This window comes from Neophocaena asiaeorientalis, unplaced genomic scaffold (assembly GCF_003031525.2).
Source record: "Neophocaena asiaeorientalis asiaeorientalis breed wild unplaced genomic scaffold, Neophocaena_asiaeorientalis_V1.1 scaffold811, whole genome shotgun sequence".
NCBI lineage: Eukaryota > Metazoa > Chordata > Mammalia > Artiodactyla > Phocoenidae > Neophocaena > Neophocaena asiaeorientalis.
Genome location: NW_020175494.1, coordinates 118,647 through 141,895, shown reverse-complemented (window position 1 = coordinate 141,895; position 23,249 = coordinate 118,647). Strand labels below are relative to the sequence as shown.

The window sequence follows — 23,249 nt, the reverse complement described above, 5'->3', positions numbered from 1 at the left end:
ATATCTGCCCGAAGTCACCACCCATTCATTCATTCAAAAAATATTTATTGAGCACCTGAATAGCCTATGTGAACAAAACAGAGAGGAGCACGTGGGGCTTGTTCCAGAGGAAATGAGGCTGAGGTGGAGTGATCAAGAGTAGATAACAGGCCACGAGGTCAGGGAAGTCAGTAGGATACTACCTGACTTACAACAAAGTGAGATCTCTTTGGCTGTTCAGTGGCAGCAAGCAGGAAGCTACGAACTCCTGTGACTGCAGAACTTCTGGGCCACCGCCACCCCCATGATGGACTGTGCCCCCTTATCCACTGAAATTCATACCTGGTTAACCATTTATACTGCTAATTTGCTGATTCAGTAATAAACCCAACTCCAAACAAAACAAAATGAAAAGGATGTGGGACTGAAAAAGTGGAGTCAAAGATGACACCACAGGGTTTGGCCTGGACAACTTAAGAGTTCTCACTAATTGAGCTGGAAAAGCCCAAAGGGACATGTGGTTTAGGAGGGGATGCCAGATACCTGATCCGATGGAGCACAGTCAACTTCTGTCTTGTGTTGTTTTGTTTCTTGAAGGCGGGTTGGTTTTTGCCTTGGAAACTGACTGTATTCAGGATTCGACAGTGTCAGCAAGTGAATTTTTCTTGTATTCATAACAGCTTTAGGTTTGCAATAAAATCTAAACCACCATTTTCTGACTTTTCAGACAGAGCTGCCTCGGGACGAGCCAAGGGAAAAGCCATCTCCCCTCGGTGCAGGCCCTCGGGAGGGCCCATGGAACCCCCAAAGCTGCTGAGCATTGGATTTCTGCTGTGCTCTCTGACTTGCCTCTTGTTGGAAACTGTCGCTTTGTCTCTGTCACCTTTATCTGCCTTCGGAATACAAGACCAGGATGGATTGGAACCACGCTCAAGGGGTGTGTTTGCTGTTACGATGAATGTTCCTATCTTCATGGGACGTAAGATTCCTGTCTCAGGTCAGGAAAGAGTGATTCTGTATTTTTAAAAAAATGTTCACAGGAAAGCAAAGTATTTCTGGTTTGGTTCAACAAGCATGAACCCACTAAGCCAAAGCCATAGGTGTCAACCTTCCATAAAATATGACAAATGCTCCCTGAGGACAAAGGGATAATTAAAGTTGTTTGGGGGGAGGGGTCAAGAAGGACTTCAGAAAGGAAGCGAAATTTAAGCTAAACCTGATGAGCCACTGACCCATGGCTTAGCTGCTCCCAAAGCCCAGCGTGGTGCTGAGTCCCTTCCCATCTCTGGAAAGGGTATCGTTGTGAGTGGTGAACCCTCCTGACGTCACACCACAGACACTTCTGTTTGCCCTACCTCTTCCCCTGATCAGCAGACCCTGAACCTCCTTCTGCCAGCCGCCCCGGCCTCCTCCTGTCGGTGCCACTGGGCAGGCGGCCGTCTCCTTTCTCCTCACAGGACGCTCAGGGCCCTCAGCCCCCCAAACACCCTCTAGGCAACAGCATGGTGTCTATTGAGTCGTGCTCCTCGCTCACAGTGTACCCCATTGATTCACAGACACCTCCAAACAACCTTTAAGCGATCTGGGGCGGAGATCATTGCTCCTATTTCACATACAAGGAGGAAAAGATGATATCTATCTGAGGATACCTTTGTTTTCCCAAAAGTGTATTCCTTTAATCTCTTAGCACAGCAAAGTTGTTCGGAATATGGGCCCTGGGCAACTATAAGAACCTGAGATCTGGGACAACTATTTGAACTTGAACCAGGTTTCGAATCCCAGCTTCATCACTTACTCGGGCTCTCTTCAGTGACTGTCTATGTTCTTCCTGCAGAAACTTCCAGGTCCTGGCTGAGCAACTTCAGTGATTACCTGTGGGATCTCATCAGGAGCTCCATCCCTACAGCTGCCATTTTTGCTTTTCTGATCATCTCAGCAATCATGTGGACCCTCTGTTGCCTCACGTAAGCTGCTGGGGGGAGGAGAGGGGGAACCGAGGGAGAGGCAGGAACAGCCAAGTTCCACACCAGCCTGCGCATCTGTAACTAAGGAAAAGTTTTGAGGAAGGTGATTGTGGGAACACCGCTCTGAAAGTCCATGTGTCCCCCTTTGAAAAAGTCTCCTGCACGTTCTCTTTTTTTCTCTAACCCACTCCCTACGTTTCCAACCACTGACGTGCGACGTTTAAAGACCAGTGTTTGCAATTGATCTTTTTTTTTCTTATACTAACTTCATTAACTCCTAATTATCCTTCCCTTTAGTTTAGGACCTATACATGGAAAACATGTGATTAACTTTTCAACTGCCTGAAAATTTGCCGAAATATTTATTATTAAATCATATGAAGCCAAAGAGATTCCTGAAATAGCTAACAAAATACTTAAGCTTAGCTAGCAAAGCCTGAATTTCATTAATTCAATCAGTATTTACTAAGACATGACCACTTGCCTGTCTCTGTCCTGATTACTAGAGACAGAGAAATAAGACAACTGAATTATTACAACCTGGTGGCTCAGGGCTGTTCAAACTGCGGAATCTAATAAAGTGGCTGAGGTCAAAGATCAGGTGAAGGGTGTGGCATCCCCACCTAAGGCTCCTGATAACCTCAGAACGACCACAGATCAAGAACCATGTCTAGGAAACAAACTTGGATATGGTTCCTGGCACCTAGAACTCACAGGAGCCAAACAGAACTAAATGAGCTATTCATTGTTTGAGCCGTACAGCAGTACTCGGACCTCGGATCGGCCATGAGAAGGACACTTGCTTCAGGCACAGCCACAGAGAATAGTGGACCAGGGGAGCGTCCTGGAGGATGGGCCACAGGCCAGGGAGCTCCCCCTTCTAGGAGGAAGAGCTGGGTCTGATCAATGTCTGACCATCGGGATTCCAGAATGACTACAGAGCAGGGACTGCTGTAGGCCTCCCGGTCTTCCTCTTTTCAAAGGGAAGGGTTTACAGCCGTTGCCCTCTTCCTGCATCATCACTGTATGGGCCAGGGGTGGGGGTGGAAGCTGGAGACCAGGGGCACATGGTCTACTTCAGTTCAAAGCTCTCTTAACCAAGAAGAGCCACACCCAGACTTGAGAGAACCAGATACTCTGGAAGCAGACTGTGTGGCGGGAGTGTGGTGTGCAGGGTATTATCAGGGATCAACGCCTGCGGGGGGGCAGGGTCAGGGAGAAGCTGAACTGCCTTGCAAGCCCTGCAAGGCCTCCGGTGACCCCCTTCAGAGTTGTCCTTCCCCCGCCGCAGGAAGTACAGGCTCTGTGTTCACCAACCCTGTTCCTTCTTCCCAAGCACAGAGGAAGACTGCATTTCACAACTAAAGAAGCCAGGACTCAAGTCAACATACATTTGATTCTCTATCTTTTAAATCACTGTTGCTCAAACTCTGGCCAACAGGCCGGCTGCATCAGAAACATCTGAGGCTTTACTGAAACACGCACACACAGAGGGACTTCTGTGAAGACAGGCAGGCAACATGCCGAGAGAAATATTTCCTTTTTTGAAGTAAATGGCTCAGCCTGGGGAGAGAAACCAGTAAACCCTTGCTTGCTGGGAACAAACAAGGACAGTAAGAACAAAACAAAAGAAGACATGGATGACAAAATATAAAAGGATCCAAAAAGCTGGATAAACAAAGACCTTAGTGAAAGTAAGATTAGAGAAAAAAATGATAGATGCAGGAGACATAATTAATTTTTTGGTAGAAAACAACCAAAATAATTCAACAGAAGAAAACACTTCAAGGCGTAATTTTTTTTAATATTGCAAAATTAAAGGAAGGTTTGAGTCTCTAGTCATACGGGGTGCATCAAGTCCCAGGAAAAATTGGCACTTGGGACCGGGCACATACTAGACGCCGAATAATACTTGATTTTTTATGGATACGTTTCACAGTCAGGATTGCAAACAGTTTCTCTGTGCCTCTCTATTCACCCTCTATAACCATTAGCGGTGGCTGTAAAGAAGGCTTAGGCTTGCTGCTTGCTACCTGAGGAAATCAGCATGGAAGCCTGGCTAACCTCTCGGGGCCCTGGCAAGTATGCAAAAACACACGTATTCAATCTAACGAATTTTTAGTACGGTTTATACTAGTGAAAAAATAGAACCAACTTAAATGATTCTTGGCTGGTTAAAGAAAGCAGTGGACATTCATACAATGAGTACTGTACAGTCACCAAAACGTCGCTGTAGAAGGGTAATTACATGGAATCAGATTCATGAAATATTGTTGAGTGGAAAAAAGCAGATTATAACAGAGGATATACAATTTCACCCAATTTGTTGTGAAAAACTATACGTACAGGGAAAAAATCTTTTAAGGGCCTAACGAGAGATTTAGACATCGGCCATCTCCTTGTGACAGTGAACAGGTGACTTTAATTATCACTATCGTTGTTGTAGCAGTTTCACGTTTATTTTTGTGTGTCTGCACTTTCCAATCCTCCCACAACAAAACGTATTGTTTAATTAGTACGTTTTTTAAGAGAAACTTTAAAAACAAAAGAAGAAAAACTATCTGATCACACTCCGATACCACACACTTACTCTTACTTTCTCAAGTCATGAATGCAGTTTTTGCAACATGAAATTACTTGGTTCATGATAAGAAAAGAAGCTGTCCAAAATCTTATCTTGGAAAAGGTGATGTAACTACAAAGTAGCTCTGTGCAGACCAAGACAGTGTACTGGAATTTAAACTCAGTTCAGCAGTCATTTTCTCTTCCTTTCCCAGTGTCCTCATAGGTGACCCAGTCCAATGAAGTACTAGAAGATTCCAAGAGAGTGCAGAGTGTGCTATTTGTGTGCATTGAGGAAGTATCTATCAGGTAAAATTAAATTGTCGGGCTTCCCTGGTGGCGCAGTGGTTGAGAGTCCACCTGCCGATGCAGGGGACGCGGGTTCGTGCCCCGGTCCGGGAAGATCCCACGTGCCGTGGAGCGGCTGGGCCCGTGAGCCACGGCCGCTGAGCCTGCGCGTCCGGAGCCTGTGCTCCGCAACGGGAGGGGCCACAACAGTGAGAGGCCCACGTACCACAAAACAAACAAAAAAGTTACGACACAATAGGGCTTTGTGGCCAATTAAGTTGGAGAGGTGCTGAAACAAATTTAAACATATTTCCTTCACTGTATGACGTATCGCGGCTATCTTCCATATCAGAAAGTGTTGCATAGTATTCCTTGCAGTGGATTCGACAGGCTGTTTGTACTTGTTCACTGTTGCAAATGTAACGCAGGTGATAGTTTTACACATTACTCATTTGCTTTCCCCTTTGCTGTTCTGAGTTGGAAATAATTCACTCCGTGGGCACTATTGAACACCTCCTGTTCTGGGAAGGTGACAAAACAAACACCAAGCCTGGCTCGGGTGGAAGGCACAGCAGGGCCAGGGGCTGGGATGAGAGTAAGGTCTGGTGGACCTCAGAAAGCATCTGGGCTCTACTGGGAGCCAACAGAAAGCAGGGAGCAGAGAAGGGACGTCATTTGATGGGTGTCTTTAAAGGGTCATCTCAGTTGCCACGTCGAGAAGGTCAGAAGCAGGGAGACCCAGCTGGGAGGTTTACCGAAATCCAGGTGAGAGACAGTTTCGTTGGGACCAGGGTGGGAATCGGCGGAGTTGCAGGAAGAGTCGGAATCCAGACAGAGGGTGAAGGAAGGAGCAGCAGGGTTTGATTATGGGTCAGGTGAGGGGTGGGAAAGAGGGAGGCTCCGAGGATGCCTCCCAGACTTTGGGCCTAAGCACGGGCACGGACGGGGTTAGGAATTTCCTCCTGAAAAATGCGAAGAGAAAGAAAGACCGAATGGATGTTCTCATTGATGTGGAGGTGAGATCCAGCCACACACCCTTTGTCCCACACTCCACACAGCAGGAGGAGACCATCCTCTGATCAAACTTGAAGTGACAGTTTAACTTATCAGCTTGCACTAACCTTTAAATCAGATTGGATGTTTACTTAAATTCTCCCCCGCTACTCAGCACATGGGAGCCGGGGACGGAAGTCTAAGTAGTAATGAAAAGAAGAGCTGCATCCTTACACACATCTTTATAGTCTTTATATCTTGCCCAGCTTGTTCCTTAAGACAAACTGCTGAACGTGCAGTCGTTGGGTCACAGGCCATGAGCATGTTAAAGCCTTACGCTGGTCCACGTAGCGCTTGTACGAGTTTCCAGGTTCCGCCTCTCTTGAACATTGCGTTGTTTCCTTGGTTTTCTTTACATTTTTGCCAGTTATGTTTGGCAATATATTATTTAATTTTGCTTGTATTTTAAAAATTCCTGAAGTACCTACCCCTAGGCTTGGTGCCCCAGAATTTTTAAGCTGCTTTTTCTTTTTATAAATGTATTTATTTATTTATTTTTGGCTGCATTGGGTCTGTAATCCCCATCCTGTCTCCTCACGCCAGAGCCCTGCCTCTTTTTAAACTATAAAAACTAAATCATAGGCATGCATTCTCCTGTGATTTTCTGTTTTGAGATTCATCCACGTCGATGCCTGTAGCTCATCCGCAGGTGGACTCTCAACCACTGCGCCACCAGGGAAGCCCCTGTCTTTTTTATTCTAAATATTAATGCATGTCTTATAGTGTACAAGTGCAAGAGTTCCTCTGAGGACTATCACACTGTGATTGACTGTCTGAGTCAAAGGCACCAACTATTAAATATATCCGCATCCTTGAGAAGATGCAACACCACCAGCCTTTTAAATTTTTGCCAATCTGGCGGATAAGTAATGGTATCTTATTGTTTTCTTACTTTGCATTCCCCCGATAACTGATGAGATGGAAGACCTTTTCATGTGTTTATAGGACATTTGTCTTGCTCTTCTATGAATTTTGCCCATTTTTCTAATTTTAGGTTCGTTTATTCCTTATTGATCAGTAGGAATTCTTTCTATACTCTGTATACTAATATTTTGTAGGCTATAGCTGTGGAAAATGTCTTCCCTCAGTTTGAGGATTGTATTTTCATTCTCGATATGACGTATTTTGATCAGCAGAAGTGCTTATTTTAATGTAGTGCGAGTTGGCAATCATTTTCCTCTGCGTAAGTGCTTTTCTACCCCAAAGTCATAAAGGATGTCTCCTATATTGTCTTCTAAAAGTTTTATAGTTTTGCCTTTCACCTTTAAGTCCTTCAGCTACTCGGAATACATTTTTGTGTGGTGTGAGGTAAAGTCTGATTTCATTTTTTAAAAACATTGTGAGAAACTATATTTTTCCAGTCATGAACTTTGAACTGAATTTGTGTGCCTCAAGGCAGTTCTAGGAATTGAGAAAAGCAGATAGCTGCAATAAATTCCAAGGAGCAAAGCCTGATTCTGAGCACTGAGCACCCTGAACTGGAACCAGCCGACCAGAAAAAGGCATGGGAATGTTGAAAAAAAGACCAGCTGTATGACCACGCATCCTCTGAGTCAGCCGACTTGCCCTCCCAGTACTTTTCCACCCTGAGCTTTGCCTCGACAAAAACTTTTAACTACATTTTGCTCGAGGATTCACTCCCTCTGAAGTCCTCCGACTGCAATAGTTTAGATAGCGTGTTTGCCTTCACCTGTAACCAGTCTCGGTTTCTGTTTTGATCCTATGGATCCCCAGTCGCCCTTACTGCAAGCGTGTCCTTTCCCTACTGCTCTACAGTGCCTCTTGTCATGTCACCATTTCTCGTCTCTCTTCTGTTCCAATGGTCTATTTGTCTATTTCTGTGCCCATACCATGCTCTCCTAATTAACATAGCTTTGTTATAAGTCTTGCAATCTAGAAGGCAGTTCCCCCACATTGTTCTTCTAGGGTGCTTTGGCAATTCTTGTTCTTTACAAGTCCACACATATTTTAAAATTAGTTTATCAAGTTTCACAAAACCTATCCCAGAAGTGGGATTCCTGGCTCAGAAGGTCGTTCAGTTTTATGGGATAATGCAAAACCGTTCTCCTAAATAGTACTGCCAACAGCAGTACTCCCAGCAGCAATATTCAAGAACTCATATGGATTCACATCTTCTCCAACACTTGATATTGTTAGACATTTAAATTTTTGATAATTGAATGGAGGTGCAGTGGTATTTCATTGCGGTCTGATCACTAATGAGGTTGAACATCTGTTCCTATGTTTATTGTTCACGTGGGTTTCTCCATCTGTGAAATGCTTATTTGTGGTTTTTACTCATTTATCTGCTGGATTGTTTGTGTTTTCCTTATTGATTTGTAGACCTTTATATGTTCATAGTAGGAATTCTTCGTCAGTTGTGTGTATTGAAAATATTTTCTGCAAAAGCACAACTGATCTTTTTTGCTTTTTAGCTTGTCTTTTGATGAGTAAAGGTTCTTAATGCAAAAGTCAAACTGATCAATATTGTTTTATAGTCAATGGTTTGTCACTATCCCAAAGTCTAAAAGTTCTTCGCTGATGTTTTCTGTCAAGAGCTTTAAAGTTGTGTTTTTGACACAGAAGTCCTTAATCCATCTGGAATAGATTTTTTTCTGCATATAGCATGGAGGAGGGTTCCAGCTTCATCTCTTTCAATATAAATAATCATTTTCCAGCTTTGGTTAATGAAAAGTCCCTCTTTACTTACCTAACATGGCACCTGTATCGTATACACAGTTATACACATGACTGGGTGCGTTTCTGCGTTTTCTAATCTATCTCATTGCTCCATTAATCTATCCCTGCACTGGTATCGCACTGTCTTAATTTCAATAGCTCTCTCTCCTCTCTCTCTCTCTCTCTCTGTGTCTGTGTCTCTGCCTCTGTGTGTATGTGAGTGTGTGTGTGTGTGTATCTCAGCCTTCTATAGTTCCTTCAGGGTAATCTTGGGGAAGGGAGCCAGCAATCACGTGAGCTCAGCCTCTTAGCAGAGAAAACTGGATGATCTGGCTGCAAACTCTTGCCCCTGGATTTGCCCTTCTTGTCTATGAGGTACTGGAAGGTCCAAATAAGATTACATAGAGTAATGAACTGCTTATAATACTGCGAGGTTACTCCCTTGGGGTCAAGGGGCCAGGTGTTTATCAGGCAAAGGTGTGTACAGATCGTGGACAGCCCTGAGCTCTGTAAGCACAGGAAATGTTTGTTTTGTTCAGAAAGTCTGTCGTCTAGGCTGCTGTTTTAACGCCACGAAGGCGTTAGGGTATAAGGATTCGGAAGGAATGTTGGCTTTCTTCGCCTCCACTGATCCCTCCATTTTCTGTGGCATTAGCAGTAGGAGCTGTAGCCTAAGACAAATAACAGCAGCACAGGAGCCTTAAAAGGCCTTTCCTCAAAGTCCTGTGCCCACATCGGTTTCTGGGTGGAGCCTGGAGTCGGAGGGGCGGCCGTCGCAGCCCTCGGATGCTCCCCTGCCGTCCCCACGAATTCGGCCCGGGTGTAGGTCGAGCACTCAACCCGCCCCAGGCTGTGGGTCCTCTGCGGTTTGAGAGCGGTGTGCTTTTTCCTATGACCCCTCTGGGATTCAGCTGCAGGGGCCTCGGCGGGAACAGCGCCTCCTTCCGTATCGGGAGAGGCCGCGGCCTCGACCGAGAGCTGATTAAGGTCAAGGGAAACTTCTTCGTGGACGGAAGTCAGGGTCACAGAAAGACTGTAAGGAACAGATCCGAGAGTAGGACTGCTTGGTGGTTGTGTCAGCAGAAAGGGTTGTAAAAGCCAACGCTGGCCCCAAAGTGTTCACTCACCGTCCCTGTGCATTTAGGCAGGGCCCCTGGTGCTGGGGTGCAGATGGGTGGACCCATGTGTCTGTGGGCAGTCATCTCACAGGTAATTCTGCCCCCCAGATTCCTATGATGGCCCATAAATAGCTCATCACCTCCATCCCAAAGATTCCCAGAGGGCAGGGTTGATAATTTTCTTGTTATCTCTCATTCTTCTGGGTGTTGTCACTCAGGGTCTCTCCCACAAGGGCACGGCCACCAGGATGCTCGCTCACTCACTCTTCTGAAGGCCGACGCTCTGTCGCACTGTCAGCCATCAGCAGCACCGACCAGCAGCCCTTCCATGTCCCCTGGCCTTCTCACAACACAGTGGCCAGGTTCCAAGAAAGGATGTCCACGGAGACACACAGACAGAGATAGAGGGCCAGGCAGAAGCTATCTTGCCTTTGATAACTCAGCCTCAGAACTCACAGTGTGAATCTTTTTCCTAGACTACAAGATCTTCCAGGGCAGGGCCGTTTCACACTCACTTTTTACATTTTAAATGCCTGGTAAGTGGGTCCTCAGAAATGTTTGCTGAATTAATAAGTGACTTAAGAGGTGGACATGCGATTCAGCATAGCCATCCACTTTCACTCATGAGGAAACTGAAGATCCACAAAGTAAAGCAGACTGTAGAGCTGTGGACTCTGGGCTGGGTGGCATCAGCTCAGGTCTCTGCATTCACACCTGTCTGTCATTGCAAATCAGGATGAACCCGTGGGGAAGACCTTGGTTATTCAGCTGACAAGACAAAATTGGAAGTTACGCAGCAGCATGTACCCTAGGAGGGGCTCAGGCTCTAAAACTACTTGATTCCTCTTAAGTTTGGACATGGGATTTTTTTTCCTTCCCCACAATCAGCTCACTTGGCTGAGCCTTAACTCACTCCCCCCCAAAAAAAAACCACCTCTCTTTATTAAATTTTCTTTTGGAAACTTCATTGAGGTTTACATTAGCATATCTAATTCACGGATTTGATTGTGCAGTTCAGTGACATCTGACAGATGCGTCCCATCATGTGGCCATCACCGTAATCATAATGTAGAACATTTGTGTCACTCCAGAAAGTTCCCTGATGGTCCTTTAGGTTCATTTCCCCGGAAACCTGGAAGCCACCCTGGCAACTTCTGGAAAACACTACCACTTTGCCTTTTTTAGACTGTCTTATAAATAGACTCCAAACATATGCAGGCTTTTCTTTCTGGCTCTTTTCACTTAGCAAAACCTGAGTGTCACCTGTAACTCAGTGCCCAGACCCTGTGTAGACCTGTCTGCTCCTGGTGGGGAGGCTGGAGAAGTCGTGTGCGGTTTTGAAAAGAGGCCCTTTCACTGCCCTCTGAGTCATGAGCAGTTTTTGTGGAGCTGTGAGTTGATCCTGCAAAAGTACCAGATACAGTCTATTGCTTAGTCAGTTTGCTTGAGTGTATGAAAGGGTTTGAACATGAAATAAGAAAACTTGGTGAAGCACTGAATGCAAAGCATACAGACCTGCCAAGCTGTGGAGACTGGAAGAAGAATCTCCACACGATGAAAGGTGGCCTGACCCCACGAACCTGCTGACTCTTACTTCCTGAGGTTCACCCTCCCTCTGGGGCTCTTAGCAGTCTCTGCTGCCAACCCCGGGCTCTGCCTGTGCCTTTGATTTCTCTTCTCTGTAAAATGGACCTGCTTAGAGGGTTGCGGTGATGTTGACCTGACGTAACGCCTGTCCAGCAGCAGTAGCACGTTTTGCTGTCCTAGCAAGAACCAAGAAAAGTTGTAAGGAAGTTGTTGGCTTTAAAGGAGTTCATAAACTCATGTTGCCAAAGGCTTCATTTAGGGAGATTGCTGTCCATAAAAGTTCTAAAGACTGGAAGCCCAAAGTTTCACCTCTGATTATAGTCGACATTTTGTATTGAAAAAGTATTGTCGGACTAAAAAAAAAAAAAAAAAAAGTATTGTCAAAATATAATTTTGCAGTAGGTTTGAAGTGTAGCCTGTCTCCCATATTTAAGTACATGTTTCCTTCCTTGGAGAAACGTTTTATGAGCTCTCTCTGACCTTGTTCTTTTTTGTAATCCCTTAGTGCACATAAGATTGGTTGTAAAATTCCTACTTTTCTCTTCAGTCCTGTTTGAAGTAGCCCTTCTCCCATGAACTGAAGCAATACGTTGAAAGTCCCTGAAAGTTCACTTGGGCCTGTCCCACATGGGAAATGACCTAAGAAATGTCAGGCTGCAGGTGAGTTTCCACTCAGAAGAGCTGTCTGTGGGCTCCTGGGCGGGGAGACGCAGCATCACCTGCTGTGCAGGGGCCAGGACGTCACTGGCGAATAGCGCTCCAGGCAGGGGACGTTCAGGGTTGACGGGGGTCTTGAGACACTGCTACCAAATGTCCCCTGGGGCAAAGGGAGATGAAATCATTTGACATTTCATTGACTGCAGAGATTTTTTTCCCCCTAAGCAGTGAGTTGCTCAAATCTTTCACTGTTGCTAAAAAAGGAGGGGAAGTGACCCCAGGGGTGGGAAATGGGAAGAAATGCTCTGAATTAGGGAACCAGAATACAACTTTTGTAACATGACATTTTCTTTTCTGAGTCTTCACTTTTCCTTCCCATAGAGAAATACACATGAGCAAAGTACATACGCAGTTGCCGCTGGAACGGCTCCTCTGTGACCACAACTCCCATCCGCGGAGGCCACCAAGCACGGATTGTGTAGCACTGCAGTGTTTACTATGGGGAAAATCCGCGTGTCAGTGGACCCGTGCAGCTCAAACCCGTCATTGCTCAAGGGTCGTCTGTATAGGTTTTTGCTCAGAAGTCACTTGCCAGAAAATTCTGGCTCAGAGGCGCTCCTCTTTCCCCAACTCTTCCCCAGCTCTTGTCATTTGTGGTGAAACAGTGCTCAGCTGTTTCTGGTACCTTGAGCCCTCTCGGTTTTCTCATAGTTTTTGTTTTCTTTCCCAAAGTGGAGCCTGACCTTGCCTGCCGTCTGCGGCGATCACTTGCCTTCTTGGCCTGGGCCTTCTTCTAAGTCTCCACATGGAAACAGTTGGCAAAGAGCCTAACAGTAGGCTGAACAAATGTTTGTTCTTTCCTCCATTCACTGTCACCGGCTCTTAATCCGACTGTTTGGGTGGGAAAGCCACCCGCCGCCAAGTTTGTTTTTCATCTCTTTTTTAATCCCAACTTCCTTTGAGCCACTGCCTCTGCCCTTTGAACCCGCTGCAGATGTTTCCTCCGAAGGGGGTTTCAGCGCACAGGCGTTGCCACCCCAGCAGTGTGTGTGATTAAAGGCCGAGAGGCTGCAGAGCTGCCCCCGTCCTGCCGGGGCGGCGGGGAAGAAGGCTGGTCTCAAAGTTGTGAAGTGAACTCTGCAAAATGCCATCTAGTACCTTTGACCACATTGTTCAGCATCACTTGGTGGTCGTGGGGCTGGTAAGGATTGAAAAACGGCTCAGCTTTGGGGCGACAAAGTAAACAAACGAAATATTTGTAGCACGTTGGAATGAATGTATTACCAGCTATGGAAACAAGAAAAGTTAGAGCAGTTCAGGGGCAGGACAGGTGCCCGGCACGTGGCCAGTGGACGGATGGACAGATGGGGGACAGGGGACAGACTGCAGTCTAAGTTGTCAACCTGGACAAGTTAGTTACCCTGAGTGGCAGGCGGGTAACCTTCCCATTTCTTCAAAGCTGGGTCTGGGCCAGCTGAACTCTGTGGACGTGTCCTGCCTTTGGTGTGGTCTCAGACCCACGGCTGGGGTCAAGGAAGCACCTTGGCTCTGTGCACATCTGTCTGTCTGTCTAGCCCTGCTCCTGGGATTGTCTGTGGTGAGGGGTGCAGGGGGCTGGCTGAGGGAGCTTCCTGCATGTCAGGTGCTGTTGAGGAGAGGCTGGCCCCCTCTTGCTGAGCAGTCAGGGAAGCCTCACTGTTGCTAGTTGGCTCTTTGGTCGCCACGTCGGAGGGTTCCGTTTATCTTACTCATCATTTGCAGCTTCTGGGTGAGCATGATAGTGGCTCTGAGTCATCTCGAAGGGGGACGTCTTGATGAATAAGCACATTTAAAAGACCAGCCTTTGAGATAGCAAGTCTTGAACTTTCCTGGGTGCTGAGTCCTTAATTTAAAGGCTGATGTGTTAAAAGCAATCTGTGTCATGGAGCCGAATGAGAAGGCGATGAGCGGAGGGTGCCGCTTTATCTGCCTGTTCCAGGCGCACAATCACGTAGGCGTCGGCCCCTTGCAAAGGTCATTTTGTCTTCCGTGGACTGAGACTTTCGAACCTGTCACCGTAGACGGGCCCAGCGCGTCTCGAAACACAGGTGAATCATCATAAATGGTTTATTGACGGCACTTTACGGCACACGATACAATAATCTGATCTATGTTTTCAGATTTTATGGCCACCAGTACCTGCTTTGGTTGCTGACACAGATAAATGGTAGATGCTGATAGATCCATAGGATTAATTTCTGAGTTTGGTTTTCAGCTTTCTCAGCCCCACAACTACTAGTGAAAAAGGATTTGTAAGTCAGGATCAAGGAAAGTCCTAAGTTTTATTTCATGCTTTGAGGCCAGAGGTTTGAGATTTGAGCTCTTTGTGTATTCACAGCAGTCATTCAGTCAGCAATCCTTGAATTCCTCATTCTGTACATTCAGTCTCTTAACACATGTGCGTGGTAAAAATATACAACTAGTACAGATGCTTAATTTGAGAGAAAGAATTCTTCCTTCCAGCTTGATGCTGCTTTTCCTTTGGTTTTCTTGAGTCTACTTAGGGAGCTGTTTGATCTCATTCTCTTTAAATGGGTCTGTGGCAATAGCTACCTAGCTTTGAAGAGTTTTAACCACATGGTTCCAGGTCGCCATGGGCAATGCTTTGAGGAACTATTTGGTCACTGTGTGTTGTGGCCTCTTACTTACCCATCCCAGAGTCTGGAAACTGATCCTGTACCCTGCAGATGTCTCAAGGATTGGTTGTTGCCTCTGTCCGTTCTTTGGTACTGTGCTCTCTTAGTTATAGCTCTTCGGTTGCAAACAAGCGCGACTTGCCAGCCATTTTGCTAGTTCTTTTACGCAAAAACTTCACGTCTGTCTACTACAAGCTCAAAAATAGTACCCCGTCAAAACCATGGACTTGACATTGGTATGACGTGTGAGTGTAGTTCTGTGCCATTTTGTCACATGTCTGAATATATGTAACCACCACCACAATCAAGATATGGAACTGTTCCATCAGCACAGAGACCTCCCTGGTGCCACCCCTTTACAGTCACATCTCCCCGTGTCCCCTTGGCAACCACTAATCTGTTCTCCTCCTCTATAATTTTGCCATCTCTAGAATGTTATATAACTGGAATCATATTGTATGCAATTTTTTATTGCTGGGAAGCGTCCCGAGGTATGGATAGACCACAGTCTGTTGAACTGCTCACCTATTATAGGCTGTTCTCCTTGTCTCCAGGTTTGAGTTACTACAAATAAAGCTGTTATGAGCCTTCATGTACACATTTTGCACAAACTTTTGTCTTGTGCCATTGCTGGGTTGTAAAGCAGTCATTTAGTTTTTTAAGGAAGTTCCCAACTCTCTTCCCAAATGGCTGTAACATTTTACATTCCCACCAGCCATGGATGAGAGGTTCAGTTTCTTTGCACCCTCACCAGCATTTAGTCTTGTCACCAGTTTTTATCTTAGCTGTTCTGATAGGTGTGTAGTGGTATATTTCATTATGGTTTTAATCTGCATTTCTCCCTGATAGCTAATGACATGGAACGTCTTTTCATGTCGTCATTTGCCATCCTTCCTTTTACATATCCTCTTTAGTGAAATATCTGTTCATGTCTTTTGCCCGTTTTCTAATTAGATTGTTTCTATTGTTGCATATGGAGCATTCTTTATGTACTCTAGATGTTAGAATTTTTCAGTGGATGTGGGGTTTGTGAATGTTTTCTCTCAATCCACATCTTGTCTTTTCATCATCTTCACATAGGCTGTTACAGGGGTAACGTTTTTCATTTTTAAGAGGCCCAATCTATCAGTTTTTCCTTTTATGGATCCCGCTGTTGGTGCCAAGTCTAAGAACTCTTGTCTAGCCCTAAACCCTGATGACTGTCTATGTTTTTTTCTAAAAGTTTTGTGGTTTTACATTTAAGTCCATGATCCATTTTAAAGGTCTAGTTCAGTGTTTCTATTTTCGCCTATGGGTGTGCAATTGCTGCAGCATCATTTGTTGAAAAGACCACCCTTCCTCCGTTGAATCGCCTTTGCACCTTGTCAAAATCAACTGGACGTATCTGTGTGGGTCTATTTCTGGGCTCTCTCTCCTGTTCCATTGATCTTTATGTCTGTCCCTCTACCAGACCACACCGTCTTGATTATTTGTAACCATATACATCTTGAAACCAGGTAGACTGATTCCTTCTACTGTCTTCCTTTTCAAAATTGTCTTAGCTGTTCAAGGGCCTGTGCCTTTACATCACGTACATTACATGTTGTCCAGAGGTACTTTTTTCATGTAACCTGCAGGGATCGGGTGAGTGAAGCCACTTGTGGGTAAAAAATAACATCCCAGGTGCAGGAGGATCCACAGCTCATGCTTAGCTTTCCTCCCAGGGTGCCGTGGAGAGTGAGCTAGAGAGCGTGTGCCCATCTGCAGGGGGGCAGGTTCCACAGGGACGGGTCTTCTGATTGTTACTAAATGAAACAAAATAAAGCAGAACCTTAAATTCTACATTCATTCCTTCATCAACTTTCCCTCTCACTGTAGTGACAGGATCGGTAGCCCTTCCCTTTATCTCTTCTCTGTCATGTGTGTGTGGACCTTGATGTCGTTTCGTGACTTGCTGTAGGTAGATTGTAAAAAGGGAAAGTTAGTGAAGGCTTTTGTATTATTCTGACCGGTTGCTGACCCAACAGCTTTAGTCCACTTCTTGCTGACCCAGCTCCTCCCTGATCTTGTTCGGGGCGGCAAGATGCCCAACTCAGTTCTTATTTTCTCAGCCCCTTTTGCAGCCTGGGATGGCCACGCTGTGTGCTGCAGTTCTGGCTGATGAGCCATGAGCAGATATCCACTGGGGAAGTTCTGGGACAGATGCCAGTGGCCTGGCCCTTCTTCCTTCTTCCTGCCTTGAAAGTGGAGCCGTAGGTTGGGTGGGCAGCTTTTCAGGAGACGTTTTTCTCAGAAGCCCGAGCCCCAGCCCGTTGTGCCCCGGCCAATTCCTCCTGTGTGCACGTTCCAGGCTCTGCTGTCTTCTGGAAAAATTTTTGAAATCTCTCATCCCTGATGACTTCCTGTTTTTTGTCTGTGGGTTTCTATTTACCCTCCTCCCTTTGGTCTCATTTAAACAGGGTCCAGGCTACACACGAGTACTTAGGCTGCCAACTTGAACCTAAATCACAATCACTTAGGAAAATTCTATCTTGCAAGAATAGAAAGCATTGTACTTTGTAGGGCTTTAGGAATAATAGGCTTTCATTTGCCTGTTTGGAAATTAATTTGAAATGAAACGAATACAGTTTACTTCTCACCTCCTTCTCTAGTCACCCAGTTCCTCCCTGTTGTTCATGTCTCTTTCCAGAGGGAGATGATGCATTTACAAGCAAATATGAAGATATTCTTATCTTTCACTGTTTATGCTGATGATAACATACCTTTCCTCACTCTTTTTTTTTTTCCCACTTAATATGTCTTCCAGATTAACCTCTGAACCTCCTTTTCAGGGCTACCTGGTGTCTGTGTGCCAGGATGCCCCCGCACAGATGCAGTGGTAACTGTATTAATGGCTTATCTACTGTAGACGACCTTGAAGTTCTGTGTGGTTCTGGGCTCCCAGGTCTCATAAGTCACTTTTCTAAATATAGCCCTTTGTTAGACAATTCTGCTTTAATAGCAGTGCCGTGGAACTCAACGTCACGAGAGGTTTTTGAAGCTCTAGTTGCCACACAAGGCAGTTTCTCTTTGTCAGTACTTCCCTCGTTCTGTAGACAGACAGATAGGTCTAGCTGTTCCCACCTGGGGATATTCCCGCTTCTCCTTTGCCACCAGGTGGCTGACGAGGTGTCCTGCTCACCGCTCCACCCATTGGGAAGATCTTCCCTCCCCACGGTCTCTGAGGGGCACCCCCAGGTGGTCTCAGAGCGACGCTGTTCTTAAAAGCCCAAACCTGGAAGCACCCCAAAGTCCATCCACAGTAGAACACCACACGAGGGTTCCAGTTCCCTGCTCCATGGCCTTTTCACTGTCTTAGTGCCATTCCCTTCCAATGTTTTATCTGAAAATTTTCAATCTCACTGAAAAGATGAAACAATTTTATAGCAACTTCCATTAGCCATACCTCCTAGATTCTACCATTAACATTCTGCCACGTTTGCTTTATCACATATCCCTCCCCAAACCATCCATTCACCTTTTTTTTTGTTTTGCACTTCAAAATAAGTTGCAAAGATCAGAACACTTCACCCCTAAAAGCTTCAGCATGCATATCATCGGCTAGGGTTCAGTATTTATGGTTCTTTTTTAAATTTTGTGGTTAAGTTTACATACAGTGAAATGCACTGGATGAGTTTTAACAAATGCATACACCTGTGCAACGCAACCTGGTCACAGTTTGGAACATCACCGCTCCAGAAGGTCTGTCACGCCCTTACCCAGCCTACCCCTTCCCATCCTATGAGAGGCAACCACTGTCTTAAATTTTTTTTACTGTAGTTTTTTTTGCTTGTTCTAAAACCGCGTGAATGGTCTCCTCCTGCAGGTGGACTTTTCAGCTATAGTGAATAAAGCTGCTGTGAACTTCTGTGTGCAAGCCTTTCTGTGGGTGAACACCTAGGAGTGGGGTTGCCAGGGCATAGGGTCAACGAATGCTTAACTTGATATAAGAAATCGCCACACTCTTTTTCCACGGGGCTGCGCCATTTAGCGTTCCCACCGGCGATGTCTGGGCGGTTCCAACATCTGTCCTTTTCACTGTAGGCTCCCTACTGGCTGCGGAGTGGTATCACGGTGATGTTGGCTCTTCGTAGGCCTTTAGTGAAGAGTCTGTTCAGACGTTTCGTCCATCTTTTCATTGCTCATCATCCTGTTATTGAGTGAGAAGAATTCTTTACACGTCGTAGGTATAAGTCTTTGTACTCTCGGGCTGAGAGTTTTGGTGAGAAGTTTTTAGTTTTGATGAGATCAATTGTATGCTTTTTGATTATTGCTCTCTGTGTCTACTAAACCTTTGCCTGTCTCAGTGGAGTTTCTCCACGAACAGATATTCTTAACTTTAAAGTATTTGTAGTTTTAGTTTTCATTTTTTTACAGTTTTCTGCCTCCTCCCAGGTTTTGAAGATGTATTGTGCTTTCTTCTCAAAGCTTGGTGGTTTTACCTTTCACGTTTGGAACTGGTTCTGTATATAAAGTGATGTGGGGACCAACGTGCCCTTGGCCTGTGCGGGGTTGACCCAACACCATGGATTACAAAATCCATCCCTCTGTGTGCCCTCCTGCCAAGGCCACGGGCCTTAAATTACTTCAGATTTATACTAAAGACATCTTTCTAGAGTGTAATCCATCCAGCATTGCTGTCTTCATGGTCGGGGTCAAGGGGTCACAGTTGATGGGTCGTCTCGGGCTGATGGCAGGGGTAGCCACTTGGATAAATAATGCTTCACGTCAAGTCTAATGCAACTGGCCACCAGCCTTAGGAGATAAGCGTTGGTTTGCTGAGCCTTTGGGGTTTTAGACGCGCAACAATGACCCGACGGCTGCTTGCTTCATACATTTCTCTGCTGTTCTGACCCGACAGACTGTGTCACCCCAGCTGAGCGCCGTGACGGAGGACATGTACACCAACGGGCCTGCCGCCCCGGGGAGCCCCACCCGGGCCCAGGGCCAGGAGGCTCGGAAGGTGCGGCTCATCCAGTTCGAGAAGGTCACCGCGGAGCCCATGGTAATCCCTCTTCCTCCCCACCCCAGGCCCCTCATGGCAGGCTTCTTGCCCCTGCCAACTGATGACACCTCGTGTGCAGACAGAAAATATTTCTCCCAAGCAGTTGACTTAAGTTGTCTTAAAGATCAACTCAGAAAGAGCTTGCAGTTAAACTTGCTGTGCCCTCGTCTGTCTTCCAGGGAATCACGCTGAAGCTGAATGAGAAGCAGTCCTGCACGGTGGCCAGAATCCTCCACGGCGGCATGATTCACAGACAAGGTACAGGCGTGTTTTGTTCAGGGATTCATCCTTTACTCCCTGTTCAGGGCTGAGGGGCACGAAGCTTATAGCGTTCAAAACGGGGCGTTTGTGTGCACGCCAAGAGATTTTTTGTACCGTAATGACTGGCTCTTTCGAATGATGAATCATCCAGCGCCACTGCCGCTCCCTCTGAGCATTCTCGTACACTTATTTATGCCGATACTTTTGCAGTTAGTTAACATCTGAGCAGCTACTATATGCAGCCCCTTGCACTAGACTGTGAACACATAGCAGTGAAGAAAACAGACCATCTCTGCCTCCTGAGGCTACCAGTTAAACTGAGAAAATAGGGAATTCCCTGGCGGTCCAGTGGTCAGGACTCCGCGCTTTCACTGCCGAGGGTGCGGGTTCCATCCCTGGTCGGGGACCTAAGATCCCACAAGCCACGTGGCACGGCCAAAAAGAAAAGAAAAAAAAATAAACTGAGAAAATAGATATTAACAAATAACGACAGGTAACTGTTGTATCTCCACGTGAAGCTGCCGTCAATTTGCAGATGCATCATTTAGTAAAAGTGCTTTTCTGTGTATCAAGGGTAGCACAGGTATTGATACCCATTCTTCACATAGAATCTAAACAGTGATTAACTTTACCACTTGGTAGCATTTGGAGGTCTTAGCTAAACAACAGAGAAACATTGAGCTTTCTTGTTCCTTGGAGTGTGTTCAGCTGTGTCATAGCCCCCTGACGTCAGGGGGACTCTAGTTCCAGGACACTTTCAGGACCAAGTGCTTTTATTTTGCAGTTGGAGTCCCGAGGTCAAGGAGGATGACATAATCTTAAACCGTCGAGTGCCTGTCTTGCTAGGTCCCTGAAGGCCATGAACAGAACATTCCCATCTCTCATGGTTGAATGGTTTCAACCCTGTGTGTTCTACAGTCTGTCGTACAACATGCTCTAGATCATGGTTTCTTCTCTGTGGCGTTTTGACTTCTGTTGACACCTCTTTCGTCTGAACGTTTGTTCTTCTGTTGGTAGGCTCCCTTCACGTCGGAGATGAGATCCTAGAAATCAACGGCACGAACGTGACTAATCACTCAGTAGATCAGCTGCAGAAGGCAATGGTGGGTATTCACTATGCCCTTGTCTTCGTGAAGCATCGATCCGCATTGGTGTCTGTGTACCTCATTTTTCTGTGAAAGTGTTTATACCTCATTGAAGGGCCTCTTACCACTGCTAGTCTCCATTCTGTGCAAGAAATGACAGCTCTCTGTCTTCATTGAGTAAACTTCTAAAACAAGGCAAAAGACCCAGAGTGTCTGGCTAGAAAGAGTGTTGGACTGCAATGGCAGCTCTGAATCCCGCTCTCCTTTACTCCAGCCCTGTGATTTGGAGCAGGTGAATTCACTTCTCTAGGTCATCTGTAAAATGAAGATGGTAGTAATTGCTGTTCTTATGTCATAGATTTGTTACAGAGAACAGCTGAGCTATAATAGGTGAAACGTTGAATGTGCTCTTTAGACGCAGTTGTGCCGGGCATCGTGCTGGGTGTTTGCCTCTCGAGATTCTTCACCATCCCTGTCCGCCCCTGAACACAGCAGAGACCCTTCCTGTAACCAAAGCAGGAAAACACACATAGGGTAGTCGGGTGTAATTGGTCACGGCTGGTAGGAAGCACCCCTCAGGCACTCAGCAAGGAGATGCCGGGGTACCAGCCAGGGAATGAAGCAGAAAATAGCAACTTAGGGAAAAGTTTACTTTGAACCAGAGCTGAGGAAACTGAACCTTAGAGAGCTCTGAAGCATGGCTGTTTAAGGATAGACCTCACCTCTGACCCAGATGAAATAACAGGGACCAGGTTTACCCTGCTTCTTGAAATGCCTCACGTCCTAAGTATTCATGTACCTGATGACAGAGGATTCAGAATACTTGAAGCAAACACTGTCAGGACTGCCGCATCCTGCAGGATAGACTGTGTACCCTCTGCCACACGACAGCCTCAACAGCTTTAAAGGATTCAGACCATACAAAAATGTACCGTCCACCCACAATGAAATGAAATTAGAAATAAAAAACAGAAAGATACCTGGAAATCCCTAAATATTTGGAAGTTAACACCCCTCTAAAGAAGTCACAGGCCATAGGAGAAATCGCAAGGCAAATTAGACACTGTCTTTAAATGAACAGAAATGAAAGCACAGTGTATCAGATTTTGTGGAATGCCACTGAACTCGGACCAAGGTGGAAACGCCTGGATTATAAAACGAGAAAGGTTTCAGTCAACAGCCTCAGCTTCTACCCGCAGAAACTAGAAGAAGGAAAACAAATGAAACCCAAAACAAGCAGAAGAAAAGAAGCAAACAACCAGAAATAGAACGGACAGGACCTTGGTAAATGAATGTGGAGGGTGAAGGGGTTTGTAAGATGTAACTCTGAAGTAGGCATAACCCACCTATGAGCAACTCTATAGGACCAACGACCCAGTTCCTTCCACAAAGAAAAGACTAGAAAAGAAAACACTGCAGGGAGAACAGGTAGATGAAAATTCGACTCTTACAAGACATATCCACCAATTGCAAACAGTGTCGGACCACGTGCCCCAGACCCTTCATTCAGCGTCTTCCCACCCTCTGGAGTGGGCCACCTGTTTCCCACCGGGACACTGGCTGGATCGTTTCATGGTCACCAACACGAGGAGCAGTTTGGCCTAATGGTTACTTCTCAATAGAACGTGGTGTACGTGTTTCCTCTGAGCCGATGGCACAGCTGTAGCCCTTCGTCTTGCGTAAAAACCATTTCAAGTATGCGAACATTCAACATTTGTGCTTCTTTTTGATTTACGTAAATAAAATCAACTACGTAAAAGGTAATTTGTGTCGTGGCAAAAGTTACCATGAACAATACACTTGGAGAAATACTCGTGCATATAATAGGTAGACAGTTAACAACTCTAATATTTGAAGCGCTTCTAAACTTTGTATAAAAAGACAAATAACTAGGGAGTTCCCTGGCTGTCCAGTGGTTAGGACTCTGGGCTCTCACAAGACAAACAACCAACTAGACAACCGGGCAAAAGATACAAGAAGAAAAAGCATACGGCCAATGAGCTCTTGAAAAGTGCTCAATTTTGGTTATGGTAATAAAATGACAAAGCAACCGTGAAATAATTTCCACCCGTCAGATTGGCAGAAATTTAAAACGAACGTTAACATGTAATTCTGGCAAGAATTTCAGGGGAAAGGGAATCTCATATGCTCCTGGTGAGGGTGGAATTTTTATAGTTTTTTAGAAAAGTAATTTGAGGATAGCTGTGAAATTGTTTTTATCCTTTGACTCTGCATTTCCATCATGGGGTTCTATTCTGTATAAATCAAATGCAAATATATAAGGACACGCGTTAAAGGGTGTCTACTGCAGCAGATTG

General features: G+C 45.7%; 2 protein-coding genes across 4 annotated transcripts in view; both read left to right on the top strand.

Annotated features, from left to right (window-relative positions):
* Nucleotides 1-774: 774 nt before the first annotated feature.
* SMIM9 (small integral membrane protein 9) lies at nt 775-1,947 on the top strand. The gene is made up of 2 exons (XM_024768927.1): nt 775-916; nt 1,814-1,947. Exons 1-2 carry the CDS (start codon nt 775-777, stop codon nt 1,945-1,947), a joined length of 276 nt encoding a protein of 91 aa, XP_024624695.1.
* A 3,509-nt stretch (nt 1,948-5,456) lies between these two features.
* The window catches only part of MPP1 (MAGUK p55 scaffold protein 1), a 25,890-nt gene continuing 8,097 nt past the window's right edge, over nt 5,457-23,249 (top strand). The window contains exons 1-4 of one of the 3 annotated variants that reach the window (XM_024768930.1): nt 5,457-5,558; nt 19,442-19,585; nt 19,765-19,843; nt 20,864-20,949. In XM_024768930.1, the coding sequence (XP_024624698.1) occupies nt 5,472-5,558; nt 19,442-19,585; nt 19,765-19,843; nt 20,864-20,949 (396 nt within the window). In that variant the 5' untranslated portion in view covers nt 5,457-5,471. Of the gene's footprint in view, nt 5,559-11,842; nt 11,891-13,016; nt 13,089-19,441; nt 19,586-19,764; nt 19,844-20,863; nt 20,950-23,249 lie in introns of those variants that run through there. The other 2 variants (XM_024768932.1, XM_024768931.1) reach the window with 2 other exon arrangements.

Bases quoted from the DNA above. Each gene is read 5' to 3' on its own strand.
- SMIM9 (XM_024768927.1), top strand. From the start codon at position 775: ATGGAACCCCCAAAGCTGCTGAGCATTGGATTTCTGCTGTGCTCTCTG. The intron at 917-1,813 runs GTGTGTTTGCTG...TTCTTCCTGCAG, and splicing joins ATTGGAACCACGCTCAAGGG to AAACTTCCAGGTCCTGGCTG.